We start from the raw sequence: 23883 nt of genomic DNA, 5'->3' as shown, positions 1-23883 counted from the left end.
TTTCTTCCCAAACTCACTCTTCGAAGGATAATTACAAAAATTATTTTTTTGAATTGTTTCATTAAATGTAAGATAAAAAAATTTAATGCTTTTATTTTGCAAAAACTTTTACCATTCATTTTTAGCGATACAAAAAAGCATAGAAATATGTGACAAGATGAATATTTGACATTTGTGACAAAATGTATATGACAAGCAATCATTTGCATCATATTAAATTTCATTTAAATTTTATTTCAAAATATATCACCACGTTATTTACGTATAATTTGACCACCACGTAAGTCTAACCCTTGCGATCTCTGAAATATACTTGCATTATCTAATGATTAAATTATCTTTGTCATTTTATCACTTATCCTCTTTGCTTACTTATCATTCTTACTTAAACTTACTTGTACATTTATCTATTATCGATAAATTATTTTTTTGCAGTATTTATAAAAAGTTAAATTAACAATAATCAAAACATACATTCTTGATTTGTGTCAAATATGCGGATGAATAATTCTAATCTAATATTTAAATCAATTATTGCTAGGGTTCAATGAAATGATTTAAATAACATCATTTCAATTTAAATTATTAAAATTATGATTAAGATTGAAATTAAGAATATAATAAGATTAATCTTATGATTATTATTAAGATTATTATTTCTTTGTTAAATTATATCAATAAAAATTTAAATTAGCATTTCCTTCATTTGTTTTCTCCGATACGTTTATATATTACATGTATTTAAAATTAAAAATAAAAAAATGAATTGGAAAAATTTGAAATTTTAAAAGAAAAAATTTTTGTTATTTGTCTTATTTTCTAAACAAATCCTTAGCAAAACCAACAATTCAAACAATTTTTTTTTAAAATAAATATCTAATAAAATAAACAGTTAAAAAATATATAAAATTAATATTTGTAATTTAATAATTAATATCAAAAAATAATTACATATGAGAAGAATCGAACATTCTTCTTCCTTCGAACATTTTTTAGGCGCATTTGTATATTAACATCAGCATAATTAACTTTTTCATTGTCTAATAATATTTTTGTAAAATTTTCAATCATTCTTTTAACAGCTTGTTGTTGCAATTCTTGTCCAGTATCTTAATTAATTATTTATTTACATTTCTATTTTTCCTCCTTTTTTTTTTTGGCATAAATAACGGATAATAAATTGGTAGTTTTAAAGTTTAGCTAAAATTTTGAGCTTTTTATATTTTAATCTTTCAGGGATAAATTTGACGAAAATTAATTTATTAAGCATCAAATAATGATTAATTATTGAAGTTTACAGTTTAAATTATCATTAATTAAAATTATATATTTCATAACTTAGTTATATATCTTATAAAATATATGTAAGTTCATATAATACTATATATTAGTATAGAAAAATCGCATGGAAATTATATGTATCTATCTATCTATCTATTTATATGCATATTGTTTACCTATACCAAGCACATATATTTGCAACAGAAAACCTAATTAAATTTGAAATCAAAAACTGGTAATTTGATATTAAATTTAAGATAATAAAATATTATAATTTTTTCTGAAATTCTGAATTTCCAAAAAAAAGAAAAAAAATAGACAAATTTGACAAAACAATATTAAGAAGCATCAGAATATTCCATCTTATGCTACGTATATCATTCATATTTTCAGGAATAAAAAAAAAAAGAAATTTTACCAATTTTACGAAATTTTTATCAATATACTTGAAATAATTTAAAAGTACAACTTTTCTGGGACAAAAAAAAGAAGGGAAAAAACTAATTTAAACCAAAACTATTATCAAAAAAAGCTATAGTCTAACAAATTAGAGTCTAAGAAATGCTAATTTAAGCAAAATCTATTACTGAAGTTGTAAAGAAGATATAGCCGAGCAATTTTGAAGCTTAAGAAATGCTAATTTTGGCCAAATCCATTATCGAAATAGTGGTGAAAATATAGCTTAACAAATTAAAGCCTAAGAAATGTTAATTTAAGCATCAACTTTCATATCCAAACATTAATTACACTATACAAAGAAAAAGGAAATAATTCAGTGTTACTTAATGAATGGTAATAAAATTTCCTTCCTAAAATGAGTCTTTTTTTGTGGAATTTTTATAAATAAAACATAACTTTGAAAACTATAATAATGTCTTTTTCAAACTTTTAAATATAATTTTAGCATAAATTTAAAGTAATTTAAAAAAAAAATTGACGAAGAGAGGAAAATGATTTATAATTTAAAATAATTTAAAAAGTAATTTAAAAAACTAACGAAAAGAGAGGAAAATGATAAAATAACCTAATTCATCCTCGCTTATTTCACCTTTTACAAGTTGTTTCGTATCATTCATTGCTTTCCTCAAACATTGATTAAAGCGATCATCAAGCTCTTCTCGGCTCATACTATTGTTTTTCATTTTTTTTGTTTTTTTTAAAATTTTTTCCGTTTGTTTGTTTTGTAAATATTCCTTAAAGAAAAATAACAAGATATGATAGTAATTAATTAGATAGTTTTATAACAAATTATAATGTTTGTTGTGTCATTGTTATTTTTATTGAAGTATTTTTTTTTTTGTGAAAATTTGAAAGGAAGGAAAAAGTTGCAAAATTTTGAAAAACTTTTTTTTATCAGTTTTATTAAAAAGCAAAAAAAAAAATCCAACGAAAATATATTTTATAACTTTTTCAAGTTAAAATAAAATGGAATTATGGAAATTACGTGTTAAAAAAAAAAAAAAATCGGTACTTTTTTGAAACGCTTATCATTTTCTATGGAATGAATTGATAAAGTGATTTTGAGTAACATATCAAAGATATATTTGACGGAAAATAAAATTTCTTCCTTTCCAAATTTCTCATTTTTATTTTAAAAAATGAAATTTGTCCAGATATCTGAAATATCAACCGTTAAGCGAAATTCCGATAAGCAGCAATGAATTTTCCTGTAATTCGATTTGTTAATATATTGATATGATAGATTAATTCCTTCGTATTACAGAACATTTGATTCGTTGATTTAAAAAAATAAATAAATCAATGTAATTACGAAAAATATTCAAATGTAACAACTAAATAAAACAATATATTCAATAGATATTTGGTTGGAAATGAAGCATTCAACGGAAGGTCTCTTTTTTAAAATAACGAATAAAATGGAAACACTATTTTGAAAGGATTATCTTTTTAAAAATCTAATTTGAAACTGACTATAAAAATAAATGGTTGAAAATATATTTATATTAAAAATATTTTTACAGGAACGCAAAATTTTCAAGCATTTTAAAAATAAACACTGAATTTTATGAGAAATGTTTAATTTTAAAAATTAATTTTCAGAATGATTCAGGAATGGTTCAATAGTTAGCGCCAGATAAAATTCTTTCGTTATTGATAACTCTTGCTGACTTTCTGACAGAACGAAGAAATGACAAAAATTAGAATAATAACTCATATACTCTAAATGTAATGATTGATGAATCAAACAGATTTAACATTTCATTGATGATAGATAGTTCATGGTTGATTATTTCGTTAATTGCATATATAAGGTGGATTACCAGAGATAATGAATTTACACACGGCTTGATGAAATCTGAAATTAAACTTGATTTTGTAAGAAAATTAACGAGTAGTTTGGCAAAAGTTTATGGTTTTAGGATATAAAGCAAAATTGAAATATCGTCAAGACACAAAACTTATCAAAAAAAAAAAAAAAAATATTAGGGATTGAATACACCAAACAAAAATTATGCGACTAGCTATATTTTACAATGTAAGAGCTGCATGACTATTGTACAAGTAAAAAATGATTTAAACTATGCAAGAAAAAGCTCGAAATTTAAGATGAAAATAAGAATAAGCAAACTAAATACAGAAAAGCACAAAAAAGTATACACTTCACAAATGATGGCAGGGCGCTCGGAGATCACCGCTCACGTTATAAGCATTTATTTATTATTTACCTAATCTAACACTTACATATCACTTATATCATTAAAATATAGCTATCAAAAGCAAACTAAAAAGCAATGAGCGTTTGAAAGCACGAGCAAGAACTTCTACTGATTTCAAGTCCAATGTAGGCTTTCGCTAAGAGAAAAGCAGTAATGTACAAAAAGATATTATTCCCAAAGCCAAAATAATATGCATACCTGTTCCTTTTCCAACTCTTTCTCTCTCCGCATATTTACTGGGTTAAATAATTCTTGAAAAAAAGTAAGATATCACCGAACTCATAGATATTAAGCAAATGCAAAACATTCTCGTTAACTATTATCAAATTTCTTGCAAAAATTCTCAGAAAAGTTAGGGAAATGAACGTTGTTTTTGATCCATTACATAGTCTTCAAATCATTCAATGGCTTCGATTCACGTGTTGGATATGATAGACCATCGGAACCAAGTGGTGAAGAAATGAACGGCACTAACAATGCTATCAACCAACGTCTACCCATAGCTTGACGCACGTTTTCCATAAATCCCAAATTATATGCATGTACATCCTAAAAAATATTTTTTATTTAATTAACATTTTAAGATAATGAATGTCTGGACAAAACTGACGAAAAATTTTAAAAGGAAGAATAAATAAACTTCATACTTCGACAATAAAATAAACTCTGAAATTCTGATAAAAAAATTTTTTATATATCTTCTATAGAGAGTTGTTTTTTACCACCAAAAGTGGTAAAAAATTTTACCACCAAATTTTACCACCAAAAGATTATTTACCACCAAAGAAATAGAGAGTTGCTACTGTAAAAATATCAGGTGCTCTTCATCATTAGTGGGAACTTTTTATGCTGGTATTTCAGCACTATGAAAAAAGAAAAAGAATTCTAAAGAGTAGAAGCATGTACCATAAGATACTCCACACGTGTCTGTCCTCGGTAAAGGCAAAAAAGTTGAGCTGTAATCAGGTAACATAGAAAGACGAATATAGTAAACGAGAAGACGAAAGTCATCACACATAAAAACTGGGAGAAACTGATTATACGAAAGATTAATGCCAAGTGAGGCACTATTAATTCCCAGAGTTGTAACGGTGAAAAACCACCAAGTGATGACCACATAAATGACCAGTTCCATCTGAAGTATTCAATATAATTATTAATTAAGCACCATAAGACATTTAATGGCAACGTTAACATTGCAGTTGGAGTTCCTTTATGCTAAAACAAGTAATCTAATCAGTTCTAAATCCACTTCACAATGAACACTTCATCGGCAATTCATTTTTGACCTATTCATTAATTTGACCATAAACTTAAGACTCGAAATGACCTTTAGTGAAGCATGCTTTAACTTATAAGGTATGAAAGGGCTAAAAGTGATATAACCAATAAACTGAGTAATCACGATACAAATGACTGGCACAGTAAGGAAGGGGACAGCAAGAAGAAATGTTTATGGATAAAACCTAAACTACATTTATGGTGAAAGAAATCGAAAAATGACTTGAAGTAAATGCCTAAATAGAAAATTCGAATTATGTTGGCATTTGTGAGGAATGATGATGGTCTTACATCAACACAACGAAGGATATAATCCACAAACTGCAAATAGCACTAATATAGTAACGCTGATTGAAATGCCCAATGCATACGGCAACAAACGAACAATGATGATCACGTCGAAATGCACATCTGTCACAAACTAAAATACAAAAATACATCATTTAAAAAAGAAAATCAATTGTTAGAACCAAACACCAAAAACCTGAGAACTTTCGAATCAATCCTTAAAAGCTATGATTCTAATACGTTCATATGTTATATAACAATTCTAACCACTAGAGAATGACTAAAAGTTTGAGGAAGGTATATTTGATACGCTAAAATTACCTGGGCAGTGATGCGACCGTGGAGGTTCATTTAGCTGGCAGTTATAACAAAATTTATAACCTTGCTTTTGTACCGCTGGCAAATCAGAACAGTTACCATTTGGTCCAACTGATATAACTTTGTACACATTAGCAAATGCATTTAATCCTAACAATATCAATATACCAGCCCTTAGATTCCATCCCTAAAAAAAGCACAAGATAAAATATGGCCTGAAATTTGCTCAATGTGCTATTACTGGGAAAAAAAAAATCGGAGAAATTCCATTCTGTTTAAATTCCAACATCACATATCAACACACATCCCCTAATGATAAATTTATTCGACATTGAAATAGTACAAATAGGTAAATGTTTCGCAAGTATAAATTCGTATTTCATGTTAACAAAACAGTGTCTTAGTGGATCTCATCTGCTTCTTCAATCTTTTCAAACGGAAACTGCACTGTAAATATCTTACCCGAAAACATAAATTCACATGAAACAAAGGAAATTTTTCTTTTCCTTAGAAACGCAAGTCATATATATACATCCAGAGGTAGAGTTAAATAAAACTTGAACTAAACAGAATTTGATAAAATAAAAGGATAGTTAACATTATACTTTCGACATCACTTCATGTTCAATCGGTAATATCGCGAATATCTCGAACAGAAATCCAAATGGTAGAAGTACGAATAAAATGAGCATTGCAATCTGAAGGATATTACAAATATGACGTTTTAACAATAAATTGCAATTACTATAAGGCATCATAAATTTAAGAGGTAAAAAGTGCAAAATTAGTTTCAGAGATCAATGATAAGAGAAGGAGTACTCTTAGAAACTAGGAAGTTCACTGCGAAATAACAATCAAACGATTTATACCATACTTAAAACATTACCAAAGCAATGTAAGAACTTAAATATAAGTAAGCTTATTTCTGGAGGACGTAGCAATGTAAATGTAGTTTTACTACAAAGATATATGCATATATGCTGTAGAAAGAGATGCTTTAAGATTAGACAACTATAATTTTTTTGCTTTTGAAAGAAAAAAATTGGAACTAAAGGCGAAAATATACCCGATCTTGCGTTTCGGATGGTAGCATTTCTTTGAACCGTCCTGTAAAATCATCAAGAGTATCCATGTGTTTGATGACACCATCCAAATGGAGCCGATCCCGTTTGTACTGCATTTCTCAATGAATATCGCAAAAGAAGTGCAGTGATAAATTGGTCAACGGAATGTTTCGATAGTTTCGCTGATCGATACAACACCGCGGAATTGATGGAATAACCTATGATTGAAACTAATTAAATACTGAGCATTGATTTTCTACCTCATCATGATATGCTGCACTTTCCATCCTGATATAGCAATTCCATGATATGATCCTTCTTCAATAACTGCTTCTGAAAATTAGGTTTGGAAATAACACAGCAACATCTCCCGTAAATAGGGAGCAACCAAACCTTGATAAAACAAGAAATATAAGGAAAATGGAGATCATGAATATTCAGGAACAAACAAAGAGGTATTGCTCTCAATTTTAGTTTAACAGAAAAACCACTGAACCAACCACTACATTCAAAATCATCTGGAAATAATACGATATCTCTTGTAAAAAAAAAGAAAAAAAGAACGACTTATCGCACAAACCAACGGATCGAATATTAAAAAATGCGCCTTTAAGCTTAAATGTTTGGATTTCCCTGTATCTTTACAAGTGTAATCAAGCGTATCCGGTTGTACGATCCGGCCAACTAAGCAACACATCCGGTTGCAAAATGTAGATGAAACTTACATAATTTCATCTGTTGCAAATGAGAAATAGTGTTTGCATAACGTTCCGGAAGTTAATCTTTCGGATTATAAGCCGAACAACGAATGAATGAATTTTGTAGTTGACGTATAAGTGCGCCAATGTCAATTTTTTGAAATCAAATATCCGGCGGGTGATGCGGTAAGGTGAGACATGACGGGATACGTGGGCATTACTGCTATAATGAGGAATACCGGGGGATTTGTTCAATCAATATAATACCGCGATAAGATACGGTCATGTATTTATTATGTTGCACAATGAAGCAGGGATGGGAATTATTTGTAAAGTTAAGGCCCACTTTCTGACCAATCTCCCAAAAGCTGACGTTCCTACTTCCTTAACACGTTCGGAAATATGTGTAAATTTACTTTATTCATGTCTGTATGTGACAAAGTATATATGTGCATACAGAGTAATTCTTAGATGTCATGTTCCTTATGAGTATAGTTTCATGTCTATGTCTGATAAATAGCCGGATGTGGACGTAAATTGACCTGGCGTAAATTTATGTAAATGCGTATTCATATGAGTGCACAGGATTTATATGAATACGAGCCGTTACACATTTCATACGTAAATTATACGTGTAATATTTTAATACGTGTAATATTCATTGAAATAATGCGGTAATTTCGTATGATTTGAATTTGCAAAATTGTTTTTCCAGATGTTCGCTCCTAACCGGAGATCAATTATACCGCAGGTATTGATTTTTTTTTCGTGTCTTTTTGCTTTTTTTTTTAGGATTATATGATATCAAGGATTAGGCATAATAGAGACTTTGGTTTGTGAATATTGCTAATCCATTGTGTGAGTAGCTACTTTTGTATACGTCCACCACGTAAAACGATATTCATTTAGCATAAGCATTGAGCTTTTGGTGAGACAGAAAAGTGAAATCGAAAAGAACTGCGAAAAAGACCGCGATCAGAAAAGTGAGAGATCCTTTAAGGATTTTGTTTTCAGGTGACGAACTCAGCACAGCGATCGTCCATTACTCATACGCCTGTGGGAGGACGTGGGCCACCACGTACAGGATACTCTTCTCTGCGATCTTCTAGAAGGTATATACCATGTTGGTCTCATGATTCATTCTACAAATGACTCATTCTCTTCCACGATAGCAATCTTATTCGTGCTATATGTAAGCATGATTTCGTTTCAAAAAGAATTTCAAGTGTCCTTAGTTTAATTCCATTTGCGAATCACAGTTTCTTTTTTAAGTAAAGCAACGAAAACTTCTTACAGCGGTGTAAACAATGAGCAACGATATAGTTTGGCGATGAGTGGTGTTCCATCTACAGCATCAAAGTTTGCTTTTCGTTTTGACTTCTAAATCTCAGAGTAAGATGCTGCAAGAACGGCAAACGAAGGACCGATGAACTGCCATAATTAATGCGGATTTTTTACTTACAGGCGAAGCAGCTCATTTTTCAAATCTTTAGCAAATCCTAGCGCAGTCAAGGATTCTCGTAATCTCAACGATCGTCATCTCCAACAGCAAATGCAACAAAAAGTATTGTTCACAACCTTTTTTTTTATCTCTTATGGTTCTAGTAATATCGATTTGCAGCGTAAAGTTGCTCAGTATTCTATCCTTCCACTGGAACAGGTAAAAATGATTCCCAGCTCTAAATAAAATCGTCGTAAAACGTTATCAACACAAAACGTAAAACGTTATCAAGGCTGAGTCAGTAGAGCAGATAAGATTGTTTTCTAGATTGACGGATTGTATGTAGGAAAACTTAAATTTGCGACTTGACTCCATCATCTGTTGTTCAACAATTTCATGTAAGGGTTGTTAATAGTCTGACCATTGGGATTTGAGCTTCTTTCTAAGATTTTCATACGCATGTTCCTATAATCAATGAAAGATGTACTTTACTGATTCACCTAGCGATAAAGATGTGTTTTTTTTTAAAATAAAACTGAAGAGATTTGGAATTCTTAACTTGCAGGTTTTGCAATATTTGCGTGACGGAAACTATCCACAAACTAGCGAAAAACTTGTTAAAAGCCCGACGAAAGCTGAGTTTGCGCGGATGTTTGAATTCATCTTCCAACAGCTGGCACCGGATTTTACATTACGAAAGATTGAAGATGAGGTAAATTTTAAATTATAACAAGAATTTTATATCTCAAACATTTATTTCTACTTCTCACTGTTTGCTGAAGGGTAGTATTAAGTGATAAAGGCAGATAATTTGTCGATCATACTAAAATTTTTTTAACACCCTGAAAGCTCTGGAAATGGTAAATTTGCAGGGAGAAAATTAATTTGGGATTAGTGCTTAATTCCTGAGTAGGTAGATTGTTGATTTCAATATTATAACATGTCTTAGAACAATAAATGTCTTTTTTAGATGCCTCGCCTTTTCCGTGCCTTAGGTTATCCGGTGCAGCTGAAGCCTTCCACCATGCAAACCATTGGTGCGGCGCATACCATGCCACATCTGCTTGGAGCAATTACTTGGCTGATTGATTTGATTCAAGTAAGTTATTTGTTGACTAATTGAATCCATTGGGTGACTAATTGAACTCATTTAAATTAGACTAATAAAGTCAAATCACAAACTTGCCAATATCAGAAGCAATCTGGATTGAGCGAGACTTCGCAAATTATTTTCAATGTGATGAGTCTCAAATTCGTTGTTGCTGCGAAGAATGCATGTTTTCTCTCACAATAATAAAGTTATTGTGATCACATTGCGCTATCCGACTAGTCTTGGCGACACCATTGAATTATGTCGCGTGTTGCCATATATTAAAATTCAGCACTGTTGCATCAGAACATTCGCGTTTTTAACTTTTTTTTCCTTTTTTGAAAATTGTGTAAATTTAGAAATTGGATTTCTATTTTTTAGATGATTTGGGAAATATCACCACAAGATTTACTTCTTGCGAATGAAGAGGGAGATGGTCAGCGAAGATCGGTGGGTCTTTAATATTATTATTTGCTTCCCTTGGGCAACTGATAGTTTGCATAATTCTGCAGTTCATTATCACATCAATTTATCCAAATAATTTTTTATTTTTTCCCGCTAATACTGCGGTAATAACTCTTCCTGGTTTGTGATTAGTATTAGAAGTGATAAGAATGAAACGTATTTCGATACATTGTGGTTATGTCTCATTGCATTGCAAATTTACGGATTTCCTCATTTCCATAATGAAAGGTAGGACGTTCGGTAAAACTCTATCATGAAAAAAAATGAAGTTCTTATAACCATTTCATTTGCATACTAGCTAAGAAAAAAAACCAGTTGTCATCAGTTGAGCAATTCCTTTTTACCGGGTCATGTCTGAAAAGCTAGATTTTCCTTTATCTTAATTTTTAAACTATTAAAACGTATTTTGTATTGAAAGCGTATCAAAGCTTGATATGATGGATAATTTCTTACAATGCTTTGAATTTCATTTAATTTCTTTAGTTAGCTTATGGTTATATAGTTCGATGTTATAAGAAATACTGCAATAATCCACTGTTGGGACTCACAATGGACAATTACAAAGATGAGAATAATGTCCTCCTTCAACTTATTGGTAAGTCTATACGAATTAACTTTAATTTTGATATAACCCATTTACAATTGTTTATATAATCTTTTCGTTGTTCGAAATGAATTACCCCACTCGTAAATGTTCTTCACACATGCAAATCTTAAAATACACAGGCGACAGGCATTTCAATGTTTAGATCTCTAATGATTTACATTTGGGACCTAATCACATAGAGTTTGAAAATTTTCATAATATCCGAGTTGAAGCATTTTGTGATTCTCAATCTAGCGAGTGGAATTCGTTACTTATGAATTTTAGAAGAAAACGAAGATATCGCGCAGCAAGAAGCTGAATCACATGCCCAGATTGTCACACTAACAGATGAAATTGCAGAGCTCTGTAAGGATAAGGCATGTTTTCAGCGTATTATGTATTTCTATTAGATATCCATTATCATTAGTCTAATTTAACTCTTCCGAAAACTTTGAGTACAAACCACACCATGTTTTTTTTCTTGCTTTTTTATTTTTAATCATTTTCTTCAGAAGCTCTGGTTTTAATGTAACTTTATCAAATGCTTGGTGAGGGTAAACACTGAGATTGCCGATAATAAATTTGGAAATTTAAAATTAAATTTCCCACATCTACTGGTATACCGATTTAATATATTTCAGGGAGAGCTTGATGAGCTTCAAACAAGCACTAAAATACTGGAGGAGGATTTGAAGAAGCTGCAGATATTTAGGGATGAGCAACAAGAAAAACTTGATGAAGAAAAAAAGAAAAAGTTAATTTTTGCCTCTCTTATGAAATATCTTACGCTCCATGTATATTAAGATTACTACTTTACCACTTAATTTCTAATAATTTGTAGATAAAATGCTTATTTTTGATAAATAACGCTCATTTGCTTGTTGTTTAAATATGCAATTATGCTACAGGAAATTTTGGAAAATAAGATTCAGCAATGTGGTGTAATCATTACTACTTTTAAAGAAAAACTTTCTGCCAAAAAAAAGCAATTAGCAGCGCAGTCAATGACCGGTGAAGAAGCAAGAGCTCTTCGCGTTAAAAAAGAAGAGGTCAGTTTTACTACAACTGCTTTTATACGGGAGAGATATGGAAGCGACCCTTCAAACACCTTGAAAGTTATCGTCTACTGCCAGTGGTCCATGATGCGATGGACGCTGAGTAAATATGAAGATGAACTTTTATTGAAAAAGTGAATCGTCATACTGACAATGATTTGAAATGAATGACTTTTAGCAGTTTTCATTTAATAAAGACAAATTTTTAGTTGAAAGCTAGAATTGAAATAGCAAATAAGGAGCGACAAAATATTGAATCCGAAAATGATGGAATTCTCTCCGTCAATTTCAAAGAAGCTTCTCAGGTTTGTTCCTTGATTTTTAATTTTTGCGAAAGCTATCTGTGTTATGTCAAAGATGACAATATCGTTTTGAGGTAGAATTTGAAGGGAAAAATCACTATACATTGACTTTTTTCAATATTAAATAGATTTGAATGGAAACTTTATATCTCCCGTGCCTACAGCGATAGTTCATTTAGTATAGTATTACGATAGTTCATCAAAATATTCCTTCAGATCTCCTTATTGCTAATCATATCAAACACTTGAAAATATTTGTATCAATTTTAAAAATTTTGTTGGAAGAAGGGATTTCCTGTTGCTGTATAAGATCTAACTTTGTTATACCATTGCAAAGTATTACAGTTACGTGAACGTTATCGACTATTTGTCAGGACCTTCGAGGATGTAAGCAGAACGGTGTATGGGACTTATGATCCATTCTTTGGTGTGCTGGATCAACGTTCTCCGAATGAGCCTCATTTCGTTGAACTTCTGAACGAAATTGAGGTGCATATTTTTTCTATGTTTTCACTTTTGCCTAATAATTGTATCAAATTTCTGAAATCTCTTTCTATGAGTTTTGTTAAAAGTAAACTTCACCAAAATAATCAGAAGTTCTCTTATATTTACCTTCACGAGGACAATAACAACAAAAAACAAAAAATGTTGGGAACAATACTATTAAAGTGTTAAATTCAATTATATCTGTTGTGTTAGTCTTGATCTTTAATTTCTTTGTTTCATTGATGTTCTACTTTAAGAATTCTTCCTTTTTCTTCATGTATATTAACACGACTTTTCATCGGTAACTGACACAAGAGAAACCAAAATGAATAAATTATTTACAATTATTTACAGGAAAAGCTGAATGGACTTAGCAACAAAATTAGCGACTGGATCAAGAATGTGGAAGATAAACTAGTAACCACAAATCAGGATACGACTGAGCTGAAACAAAAGAAAGCACTTTCGGTAGAAAATTTGAAGCATGTTCAACGACAGATTTCAAAAATAGTATGTTTTATTTTCATGTATTTCTAATATAGTTGCACCAAAATTTGTTTAGAATTGGGCCAACACTGTAATAAATTTTCAGTCTCATGATTTTACGCTAAAACGCGAAGATTGGGAAGATGAGCGTCAAAAACTGTCGCTGGAAGTGGATGTGGCACAGAATGAACTTGACAGCTTGCATGCTCTCCGCAATGGAAAAGTAAGGGTTTCTCATTGTTAGATTTCTTTTTCCTTTATTTCTTATTTACATGGAAATCAAATTACTGCTCTATCATTACTATCGTTATTAATCTCTTGATGACATCTTCTTTTTCTTTGTTTTTTGTTTCTTCTTTTTTTCTTTAGTAAAGCAAACTCAGAAGGTTTTAATTGCAATTCCAGCTCTCTGTGCATGAGCAGCTTGCGGAAGCACGAAAGGCACTGCAATCTCGACAAATCGAATGTGATGAAGCAAGGAAGAAGATTGTAAATGAAGTGGCGATGAAGTTCTCGACTTTAGTGGAGCAATGGGAACATCTTAAGGTGAATATGCACATTCCTTTCGTTTTCTAATGATGGTTTCATTTTCCAAAATTCTTTCAATATATGTTGCATTAAGATGGGACAGTTACAGAGCTACACTTTTTTTCTAGAATTCGTTAATCCGGTGATGCCAGATTGATTCATTATATTTCAGAAATGCCGTCATCAGTTACGTAATGACGAAACGCTGTTGCGAAAAGCGTTAAATAACTTCATTGATGACAACAGTTGATGGGAGATTAAAAGTTATAGTGATCTTTAATTATGCTGTCCAGTATAGTTTCTATGAACAAATTATTTCATTCATATAATTTCGTTCGTGAATTATTGAAACTTCTAATATTTTTATTAACAATCATTGAGGTAAACAATGTATAGCACCGAATCAAGTAATCTACAGTGGGACACGAATGCCATAGGATCTCAGCGGTAGCATTAAAAAATCGCTTGAGTTATTATGCTTCTCGGTTCGTAATATCGAGACCGGTGATAGTGAAACTACTAAGGATATTCTTTACTCTTTCAAAATATGACTTCTCAGCTTCCTTTACAATCTCAGTGAAAGCATAGTTCTTATTTTTCTACTGTTACTAACCGCTTGTACAAACAGCTTTACATATTCATGATTTTGAATGTCAGTCAGAAAACCATTAGTATTTACAATAATCCTATTTATTCATTTCCTTAGGCACTTAGGAAAAGTCTTAATTTTTAAATCAGCATTATATGAGAATAATGGAAATCCCTAACCACAAAAACGAACAAACCTTTGAGGAATCTAAAATACATTAAAATGAGATAAGATAGTGAAATAAAGCAAGACATGGCGGTGCAAAAAATACAGATAAAATACATAACATCTACGGGGTGAACATTATTGCATTGTAGAAATCTGTTATTAAGATTTGGAAATATTAAAGGAAATAAGGATTAATAGAATTTCTGATGAGGGATCTAAGTGATCATCTCTTATAGCCATAACAGTTCTGAAAGGCTCTAGTAAAAGTTAGGAATAAGTCATCAAAGATATTTGTGAAAATTTCGTAGGGAACTTTTTTAGTGTTACAAGACATGATAAAAAAGTTTTTCATTTATGCTGTACACGGAACAACGATCTGGAAGTTCCGTATTGCTCAATGAGCATCACAGATTAATTTCTATTACGCCAGTTTTGTACATAAAAGTTTTTCCATGACTTCAGATTGATATCATAGCCCTGTTCAGTTAGTGCATAATTGATTATTTCGATTCTATGAACTTCAGCAAATTTACTGTTACCTTCCACTGGTTGTTTCCAGATGTCGATTATATCGTTCTCTTGTACCTATAGTTCATTACATATTATTTCCATTCGATTTCTAAGAAAAATCTTTTCCCTTCAATAAAATTTATCGTTAAATTTGATAGAATGATAATATACGTTGAATAGAATAGCAACAACCACAACGATTTGTTAAAAGTAGCACAATATAATTAAGTCCAGCATATTTTCCTTTTAATTGGAAACTTCACTTTTCTTTTTTGGTTTTTCACAGAAAAATGTCCCTAAATGCGTGAGTTTTTGAAAAATTTTTTGATAAACAGTATTGATTTGAAGAAGATCAAGTTCTTACATAATAAGCTGCTTTTTTCGGTATGTCTTCCTCGTTTATCTGTACTCTACCCGTTAGAATCAGCTTTTCAGCTTGCCTGAAATTAATTCATCCTTCAACTGATTTCAAAGCCTGATTTTGGTCAAACTGATTTTAATTAATACTAGCTCATGCTACTTTTTGCATAATAACACTAGCACTACTCTCTAGAATATTTGTCACATCATTTGTAATTATATTACTCGTGAAAACAGAAGCAGCTAGTCAAGTAAACAAAACTGCTATTTAATTTAAAATTAAACTTAATCAATTATTCTTATAAAAAAGTAACCAGACAAGCGAAAAAGACTGACAGAATACGAACCCTCGTCCTTGTCCGATTGCCTTGGAAACAATAGAATCGAGTCGCCGACTGGTCACCTTCAAAACTTGTAATCGATAATCTTTCGGTAAGCCATCATCAGTTATCTCAATGTCAATGTTTGTTTTTGGCCGTCGATGACTTGCACAAAGTTTTGCGAATGTTTGAAATTCACGCAGCATATTACCAGTACCGCAATCCGAAATAGGATTTAAGCGTAATAGTCGTGAAGTTCTCGATATTGTCAAAGCTGTCATCTGAAATGTTTCCATAATTTGACACTCAATACCTATACAATATTACAGTTCTATATATCCAGTTCTTATTCCAATTATTTTAGCGTTTCAAATTAGATTCATCCGCTAGTTTGATTAAACATTCTAGGTCAACGATCAGCCTTGATACATTGTCCATATGACACGAATGACAAAATGACAGTTTATCTATACTGTGGCATTTCCTTCGCTAATTACTCAAAATTGAACGGTTCGTAAAAATCAAACTGGACCAGAATTGTTGGAAAACGAGAGATTTTGAACGATTTGAAAAAATTCGGAATATTTCACGAATTACTTCAATAACTGATTAACTTATTTTGATAGTTAATTAACCCATCAATCTTACTTCAAAAGCCGATTAATTTACTTTGACAATTAATTAACCCATAAATTTTATAGAATACATATAGAGTTATCGACGATAAAATCAATCGGTAAAATTAAACAGTTATCAAATTAAATCTTTTCCATAGAAATTTGTTAAATATTTCATGAAGAAAAAAATAAAATAAAACGGAACCAAAGTCGGATTTGTATCAATAATTGAATTGTAAATCAAAGAGATATTTAAAAGTAGAAAGATGAAGTGAAATTTAAAATAGATTAAAATATAATATTAATTAAATTGGAAAAAGAAGCAAACAATATGCAAATGATAATAGTTATGAAAATTTTTAGAATTTTAACAAACAAAAATTGAATTGAAAACAAAACTGATGATTACACATGAATATTCATAAGCAGAAAAAAAAAGTGAAATTAAATTAGGAAGGAATGAAAGTTGGTAAACTAGAATAATGATAGGAAGGAATGAAATTAAGACTGATAAAAAAGATATCAAGTTTGGTGATAACAGATAAAATTAGTGGTAAAACTTGGAATACTGTATACCGATTAAAAGCAAGCAATAACGAAGCATGCATATCTCAAGTAAGCGCAAATGGAACAACCAAATGCCGCCAATACCACCATATCATTCCTCTTGACATACATTCATGGTGGGTTTGTACTCGAGATGCGATTGATCAAGTGAAACATTTTTTTGAAATGGTATTAGGAATGCGTGGGTTGGTTTTTTTTTCCGGATTATGAAGGGAATATGTGATAATTAGAAGCAGTACAATTCTAATTCATATTAGTAACTGAATTTTGCCGCTCAAGAATTCTATAAATGTTAGTTTTACTAATGAAATAATTTGTCAACGATTAATTTTGCTAATAATGATTATTTCCGATTTCAATTTCCCACATATGAAGTGATAATTAACATTTAAATTAATGATAATATTTTATTGATTAGAAGAAGTATGAGATCTTCTAACAAAAGCAATAAATGTTGTTAGGAATATGATATAAATTGTTGGCAAAATTTAAGCACTACAATGAAATTAAATTTTAACATTTTTAAATTTCATGAAACTTTTACGAAACAAATCATTTGTGGGATAAAATAAATTCAGAAGTAGTATATATTGCTAAGAGTTGTTAAATTTTAAAAGTAAAAGTTGTTTTCTTCAAAAATGAAATTATTTAAAATAAGAAGATAACATGTTGTATTTTGAATTGTACTGATAATACTTGATTGAATGTTACTTGCAGTTTTTTTTTTTCGATTTCTTTTTTTGCAGGATTTCAATTTATGTAAAAATTTTATAAGAAACTATCGACAACAAAATAATATTTATCATCAAAAAGAAAAAAAAATTAACGGTTCGATACAATGGAGTTGGTAAGCATTTTCTTATCACTAATTTATCATTGGCATAACTAATCAAGTTTATTGGTATAGAGGAGTGAAGATAAAAACGGATGTGTCCAGTAAATTAGTATCTTATGATTTGAGTATGACAAGAATTCCCCTAATTAAGTATTAGTCGATCACTCAAAAAGATCAGGTGCTTTATTCTATCTGTTTAAGAAGTTATAAAGTTATAATGGATGACTGATTTATCTGATCATTACGTTTCATAAAAATTTTCAAACTTTTTAGGATCATTTGATAGGACTGTTAAAAGGATTAATGATGCAAATACATATGCAGGTAGCTAATAAGTTAAACTCAATTGATACGACAACTGATCACGAGATTTTTTTACAGATACCGTTATCACCTCAACCATATCGGCCATGTTTATTATTGAAGTGGACATCAGCTAGCATACTGTTAGATTGTGCCGTTGATATGGATGCCCTTTCATCATTCCTTCCAGCTGCAATTTGTAAAAGGTTGCATTTTGTGCTTTTCATTTGTTTTGCCTTTTTGTTTTATTTTTTGAAAGGTTTTTAGTATTTACATGTTTTTTTCTCACTTTTTTTTATTATTAATATCATTATTCTTTTTTATCCTTCATTTTAAAACGTACATTTTTTACCTTCTCATTACATTCACACCAATCAGCAATTTTCTTAAAATTCATACTTATACATTTTTATCAATATTTTATTAATTAATATTACTTACGATGTGGTTTTCATATTTCAGTAAACTTTTTTCAAACTTACCAATGTATCCAAAAAATGAGCCGAAGTATTGTCTTAAACGATATGGCGAGCATGTTCTTGTTGATGGACCATTTGAAGTACATCCTGCACAGGTAATATTGTTTTCTCATCCCATTTCTTTTTCCTATTACATTATTAGCTAAATTATTTCAAGTCAAAATTAACTTCTTCCATGCGAACTCAGTCTTTTTATTCATTTGTTTCATATGTTATTGTCAGTTTTCGATTACTTTGACAAAACTGTAGTTTTTCAGATTTGTTCTACACTAATGAATTCTGTAGATGCAATATTGGTGTCAAATTGGATGTCTCTTCTTGCGCTGCCATTTTTTACGGAAGAAACAAATTTCAGCGGTGTTATTTATGCAACTGATCCAACACTTCAACTTGGAAGGTATTAAAATAATAATCGATGGATGACTTATAATCATTTTATTTAAAATTAAACTTGAAGTGACGTTTTGATTATGAGGTTATTGAAGCAAAATAGGAAGATATGTTGGGAACAATCAGCATAAATCATATGAAGTGGTATCCTTTGACTGTTATTAGTTGTTGAATTTTTAAAGATTAGTAATGGAAGAATTACTGGATTTCTTTGATCGAGTTGATCGAGAGGAGTGGGACTATTCATGGAAGAAACCAGGATTGTTCATGTATGTCCTTCGCAAGTTTTCTTTGTTTCCTTTGTTTATCCGTTTCTTTTGCATACGATATCCTCGCATTATTTTTTGAAATCCCTAATTTATAAAAGCTTTTTTTTCCAGTATTTAAAATATTGTGACAATGATTGTTAGCTCTATATAATAGTAGTGAAGTAATCATTTGATACCGGAACGGAATCCTGTCCGTTTCATCCCTTAAATTTATGTACTTCAGTTTTCAGGAGTTTCCCTAATGTTCCAGCAAGTGATCCACGTGAATGGAGGCCATTTTACAGTCGTGAACAAATGGAAAATTGCTTGGCAAAAGTACAACGAGTATCATTTCGAGAACCTATTGTAAGTTTAAAAGATTCTTTGGCTTTTGATCTTTACATCCATTCAGAATGTAGAGAAGGAATTTGCAACAATATTTTTAAAGCATGATGAACCTTTTAAAGTGCATTGCATCTTCTCTCACATGCTGATGGATTGTTCAAAGGAAATCATGGATGATTAAAATCATATCGAACCAATCTATTCAGAACAAGATTGTGCATTAAATGTCTAGAGTTGTTTGATCGCAATACAATGATATCCCAAGTACTGATTGGGTTAAATGATTTTGTATACGCATACTACTAGACGGCCTTCCTTCTGGCATACGACTATGCTACTATGGAAGGATACTATGCACTTAATATTACTAGACAGTCACCGGTGATCTGATAGAATTTGAAATAAACCTTACTTGCTGCCTATTTTGAAAATGGCTAATATGACGATTTGATTTTATAGAACATTCACGGTGCTGCAACGGTTGCGGCATATTCAAGTGGTTATTCAATAGGATCATGTAACTGGATTGTTCGTACTGAACATGAAAAAGTATGCATTTCTATAAAATTCAATTCAATTCTGTGTTATTAATATATTTTGTTTTCAAATCATTTGCATATGCATTTCTTGTAAGACTTAATATGTCCTATTTGTATATATGAAAAGGATATAGATTGGTTTTTGGACGTTTATTTTTATATTACAAGTGCATATCAGACTATGCATTTGTTCCAATCTATTTTTTTTTTTCATTTTAATGATTTAAACCGTCTGAATTAGCCTTTCTTTTTTTCTTTTTTCTGAGTGACAGGATTTTACGAGTATTCAATGTTCGAATTGTAACTTTATAATTAGATGCATAAGTTTTTACGTTAATGACTCTCGATGGCATGCGTAATTGTATACATTCTGAAAGTATTTTTAATGCTTTAAGATAGGCTATTTATCAGCAACATCCTCAAGAAATTCACATACAAAACCGGTTCAATGGGATCAACTTCGTGGTTGCGATGCTCTTATATTGACTTCTATTTGTCGCTTTCCAGAACACAGCCCTGAGACATCGGTGAGTTTTGTTTGTTGTTACTCAGCGTATAACATTTTCTCAATTCATCGGTATTCCCGCTTATATTGTCATGCAACACTGCTTGGTTTCTGATCAGCAGTACACAAAAGTAATTACTCGGTTAAATGAAAACAGGATTTAAGGCACTGAAAAGCGTGGCAAAATAAAAGGAACAAAAAAATAAAACTATATTATAAATGCATATCGCTTGCCTTAAATCATACTCCATCAACGTTTTGAACACCTTGCATAAAATATATTGCATGGGTCATTCATTAGGATAACAAACACAAAGTGGTGAGGATAGATTTTGCAGAAGAGTGCAAAGTTTCGTAAATGTTCGAAATTTGACTTTCTTTTCAACATTTATTTGAATTAGTGACGTTTTTAAATTAAAATTTTATTGCAAATTTTCTGATTAATTTACCAAGTCCAAGGATTTGCGAACAAATCACTGACTTAGCATCAGGCAGAATTGTACTTGCCGGAGTTTTAGAGGTTTTCACCGCTTTTTTCGTTAATTTAAGGTGTGCCACGCGTTTGCTGTTATCGCCGATACACTTAAGAGAAATGGTTCTGTGTTGATGCCAATTTGCCCAACGGGTGTACTGTATGATTTGCTTGAAGTTATTTCGATGCAGTTAGATCAGGTAAAATAACTGGTACGATTGAATGAAATTACTAGCATTACTTTTACGGTGTGTTTTTTGAAGTAATTTCGAATTTTTTTTGATATTCATCAAATTTAATTTTTTGAAATAGACTATTTCAAGCACGATGTACCAGTAGATGTTCCCGTATATTTCATTTCACCGGTTGCTGAAAGTACCTTAGCATATTCAAATATTTATGCTGAATGGTTATCGGAAAAGAAGCAAAATATGGTGAATATACCGGAAGAGCCATTTAAACATGGATTGGTATGTATTTTATATAAAAAAATTTTTTTTCGATTTAAACTAAATAGGGGGGTTGTTAACTGTTAGCTAATTTATTTTTTATTTGTGTATGGTTTTTATTTTATTGTACTGATAATTGAAATCGCAATGTAAATAGGATGAATGAGTTGCTTAGTTAAATGCTATTTAGGAACTTCTATCATCCGCATACAGCAATGTATTTTAATTTATGCTTAGCTAATGCTATTCGAACAATGTTCTGAAACTTCACTTTTTTTTCAGACAACGAGAAATGGTCGATTAAAAGTTTACGATAATATTTACGGTGATTTCTGTCGACAAATGCGAACTCCATGTGTTATTTTCACTGGACATCCTTCGTTACGGATTGGCAATGCTGTACATTTTTTGGAAATGTGGGGGAATGATTCAAAGAATGCACTGATTATGACAGGTAAAATTTCGGCATTTTTGAATGTTCGATTTGATCATTTGAAAAAATGAAAAAGCTAAGTGAGATTTGCTTAGATATTCAGCATTACGCATTACTTTCTTTTAGGTAGTTTAGAATAACAACCATTTATTATAAAGCACATATTGGTTGGTACGTTGTATGTTAGTTATACATTTGGAAGCTTTTAGATTCCGTCAGAAAACTTCCGTTTTAGATCCAGATTATCCAATCCAAAATGTATATGGACCATATGAAAAACTTTCAATACGTGCCTTTTTCTTTCCAATTGAAACAAGGCTGGATTTTTCACAGCTTAATCCTTCAATACTGCCGGATCTAGCTCCAAAGCTTTTAGTTATGCCTGAAGTTTATACGCAGCCTCCACCAAATTCATCAGCGTACCGATTTTGTTGTTGCATATGTAAGTATTTCTTTCTTATACTATTTCATTTAGTAGCTTACGTAGTCGGTTCTCATATGCGTCGAAAACAGTTTTTGTAATAATGGTTATGATATCAACAATAATAATTGTAAATTATGTAGCTAATTTTGTTTTGCTGTAAGTCACTTTGTGTTTTTCAACAAATCTTTGTTTCGAGAAAGTTTATACCTTGAACTTTCTTTTTTGGCGTTAGTTCGAATATTATATTATGAAAAAGCTTCCGAAATAAATTAAATTTTTGTTTGTAGAATGCGCGGGCTACTTTTCGTTATGGTGATACCTTTACGATACCTTCGACAACAAAAACAAAGCGAGTTCGCTTACATCCAGACGTATGTTTGTTTTTTTTTTTCAATTAATTCATTTTACAGAAGTGGTTTTCAAAAAGAGTCGCTTTTATTGATTTCAGTATTTTTATACCTGTTTATATTGGTATTTGATAATTAAACTAATTTGTTTTATTAATAAGAATAAAGGAAGAATAATTCGAAAATCTTTAAAAAAAAAATTCATGAAGATCACTTTTATCGTTGCTGATATGCCTGGAAGTGCAAAGGATATATTGGTTGGAAAAGATATGTTTTGAAAAAAAGTCATGCTTCATGCTTTATTCATAGTAAAATGCATTGTAGTCGATCAAAAGTTACGTAATCATGGCTACATAGTCTATTTTTCACTTACTTTTACTTATATTAACGTTTCAGACTCTTCGAACTATTGAGTTGCATGGACATCGTGATCATAGTGATATTGGACTTTCGTCACTTAAGGGAGTTCTTTCGGTGTATGATAATATTTTGGAACTTAATGTAAGTCATTACTAATTCATTCAGCATAGGTTTTCATCCCGAGAAATTCCTACCCCTCGTTATTATTGCATTTTGCCATTTTCAGCCGGATACGGGAACGAAAATACGGAATGTTTGTGTTGGGAAACTTCATCCCGAAATATTTGCTCAAACTTTAGGAAAAGTAAGTTTACTCTCAAATCAGCAAGCATTTTGCTTGCATTTTTAGTTTTCTGACTGAAATGGTAAGTTTTTTGACTTTGTGGTAATGGATGGTATCAAAAGCAACAGTAAGTTGCTTTTGATACCATCCATTACCACAAAGCAGTTGCTTTTGATACCATCCATTGCACTATCGATAGCTCGATTTAAGTTTGGATTAAGAGGAATATTTCTGCACTATGTTTCTCATAAGACATTGTTGTGATGCTTATTTTAATAAATGACAATAATACC

General features: G+C 30.7%; 6 protein-coding genes across 6 annotated transcripts; 3 read left to right on the top strand and 3 right to left on the bottom strand.

Annotated features, from left to right (window-relative positions):
• Positions 1–2273: 2273 nt before the first annotated feature.
• On the bottom strand, positions 2274–2423 carry LOAG_04511 (hypothetical protein; the record flags this gene model as incomplete). Its single annotated transcript, XM_003140048.2, has 1 exon — positions 2274–2423. The coding sequence occupies one exon, from the start codon at positions 2421–2423 to the stop codon at positions 2274–2276; it is 150 nt and encodes a 49-aa protein (XP_003140096.2).
• A 1899-nt stretch (positions 2424–4322) lies between these two features.
• Positions 4323–7279, bottom strand: LOAG_04510 (hypothetical protein). The gene is made up of 6 exons (XM_020446619.1): positions 6913–7279; positions 6452–6544; positions 5850–6033; positions 5532–5661; positions 4866–5094; positions 4323–4508 (listed from the first exon to the last, which is right to left on the bottom strand). The coding sequence occupies exons 1-6, from the start codon at positions 7024–7026 to the stop codon at positions 4341–4343; spliced, it is 918 nt and encodes a 305-aa protein (XP_020303069.1). The 5' UTR covers positions 7027–7279; the 3' UTR covers positions 4323–4340.
• Positions 7280–8323: 1044 nt separating this feature from the next.
• Positions 8324–8760, top strand: LOAG_17923 (hypothetical protein; the record flags this gene model as incomplete). Its single annotated transcript, XM_020450591.1, has 2 exons — positions 8324–8359; positions 8623–8760. The coding sequence occupies 2 exons, from the start codon at positions 8324–8326 to the stop codon at positions 8758–8760; spliced, it is 174 nt and encodes a 57-aa protein (XP_020305710.1).
• Positions 8761–8938: 178 nt separating this feature from the next.
• On the top strand, positions 8939–14339 carry LOAG_04509 (hypothetical protein; the record flags this gene model as incomplete). Its single annotated transcript, XM_020446618.1, has 16 exons — positions 8939–8967; positions 9073–9172; positions 9615–9761; positions 10020–10148; positions 10521–10589; positions 11088–11199; positions 11476–11587; positions 11703–11718; positions 11832–11984; positions 12099–12239; positions 12455–12550; positions 12893–13036; positions 13388–13543; positions 13626–13742; positions 13925–14065; positions 14220–14339. 16 exons carry the CDS (start codon positions 8939–8941, stop codon positions 14295–14297), a joined length of 1740 nt encoding a protein of 579 aa, XP_020303068.1. The 3' UTR covers positions 14298–14339.
• Positions 14340–14953: 614 nt separating this feature from the next.
• Positions 14954–16281, bottom strand: LOAG_04508 (S4 domain-containing protein). Its single transcript, XM_003140045.2, has 3 exons — positions 16022–16281; positions 15679–15754; positions 14954–15389 (listed from the first exon to the last, which is right to left on the bottom strand). The coding sequence occupies exons 1-3, from the start codon at positions 16273–16275 to the stop codon at positions 15216–15218; spliced, it is 504 nt and encodes a 167-aa protein (XP_003140093.1). The 5' UTR covers positions 16276–16281; the 3' UTR covers positions 14954–15215.
• A 1642-nt stretch (positions 16282–17923) lies between these two features.
• LOAG_04507 (hypothetical protein) lies at positions 17924–23854 on the top strand (the record flags this gene model as incomplete). The annotated part of the gene is made up of 16 exons (XM_003140044.2): positions 17924–18025; positions 18395–18522; positions 18779–18890; positions 19053–19192; positions 19368–19454; positions 19685–19799; positions 20238–20327; positions 20713–20844; positions 21372–21494; positions 21618–21764; positions 22026–22197; positions 22412–22563; positions 22888–22971; positions 23344–23448; positions 23534–23611; positions 23801–23854. The coding sequence occupies exons 1-16, from the start codon at positions 18017–18019 to the stop codon at positions 23852–23854; spliced, it is 1728 nt and encodes a 575-aa protein (XP_003140092.1). The 5' UTR covers positions 17924–18016.
• Between the last annotated feature and the right edge of the window lie 29 nt (positions 23855–23883).

This window comes from Loa loa, assembly GCF_000183805.2.
Source record: "Loa loa unplaced genomic scaffold supercont3.152, whole genome shotgun sequence".
Taxonomy (NCBI): domain Eukaryota; kingdom Metazoa; phylum Nematoda; class Chromadorea; order Rhabditida; family Onchocercidae; genus Loa; species Loa loa.
This window is presented reverse-complemented; position numbering and strand designations above follow the sequence as displayed.

Coding starts and splice junctions, on each gene's coding strand:
- LOAG_04510 (XM_020446619.1), bottom strand. CDS start 7,026: ATGCAGTACAAACGGGATCGGCTCCATTTGGATGGTGTCATCAAACAC. Junction 6,545..6,912: donor CATCCGAAACGCAAGATCGG/GTATATTTTCGC, acceptor AATATCCTTCAG/ATTGCAATGCTCATTTTATT. Junction 4,509..4,865: donor CACGTGTGGAGTATCTTATG/GTACATGCTTCT, acceptor AATATTTTTTAG/GATGTACATGCATATAATTT.
- LOAG_04508 (XM_003140045.2), bottom strand. CDS start 16,275: ATGACAGCTTTGACAATATCGAGAACTTCACGACTATTACGCTTAAAT. Junction 15,755..16,021: donor GCAATCGGACAAGGACGAGG/GTTCGTATTCTG, acceptor AATTAATTTCAG/GCAAGCTGAAAAGCTGATTC. Junction 15,390..15,678: donor CGAAAAAAGCAGCTTATTAT/GTAAGAACTTGA, acceptor AATGAACTATAG/GTACAAGAGAACGATATAAT.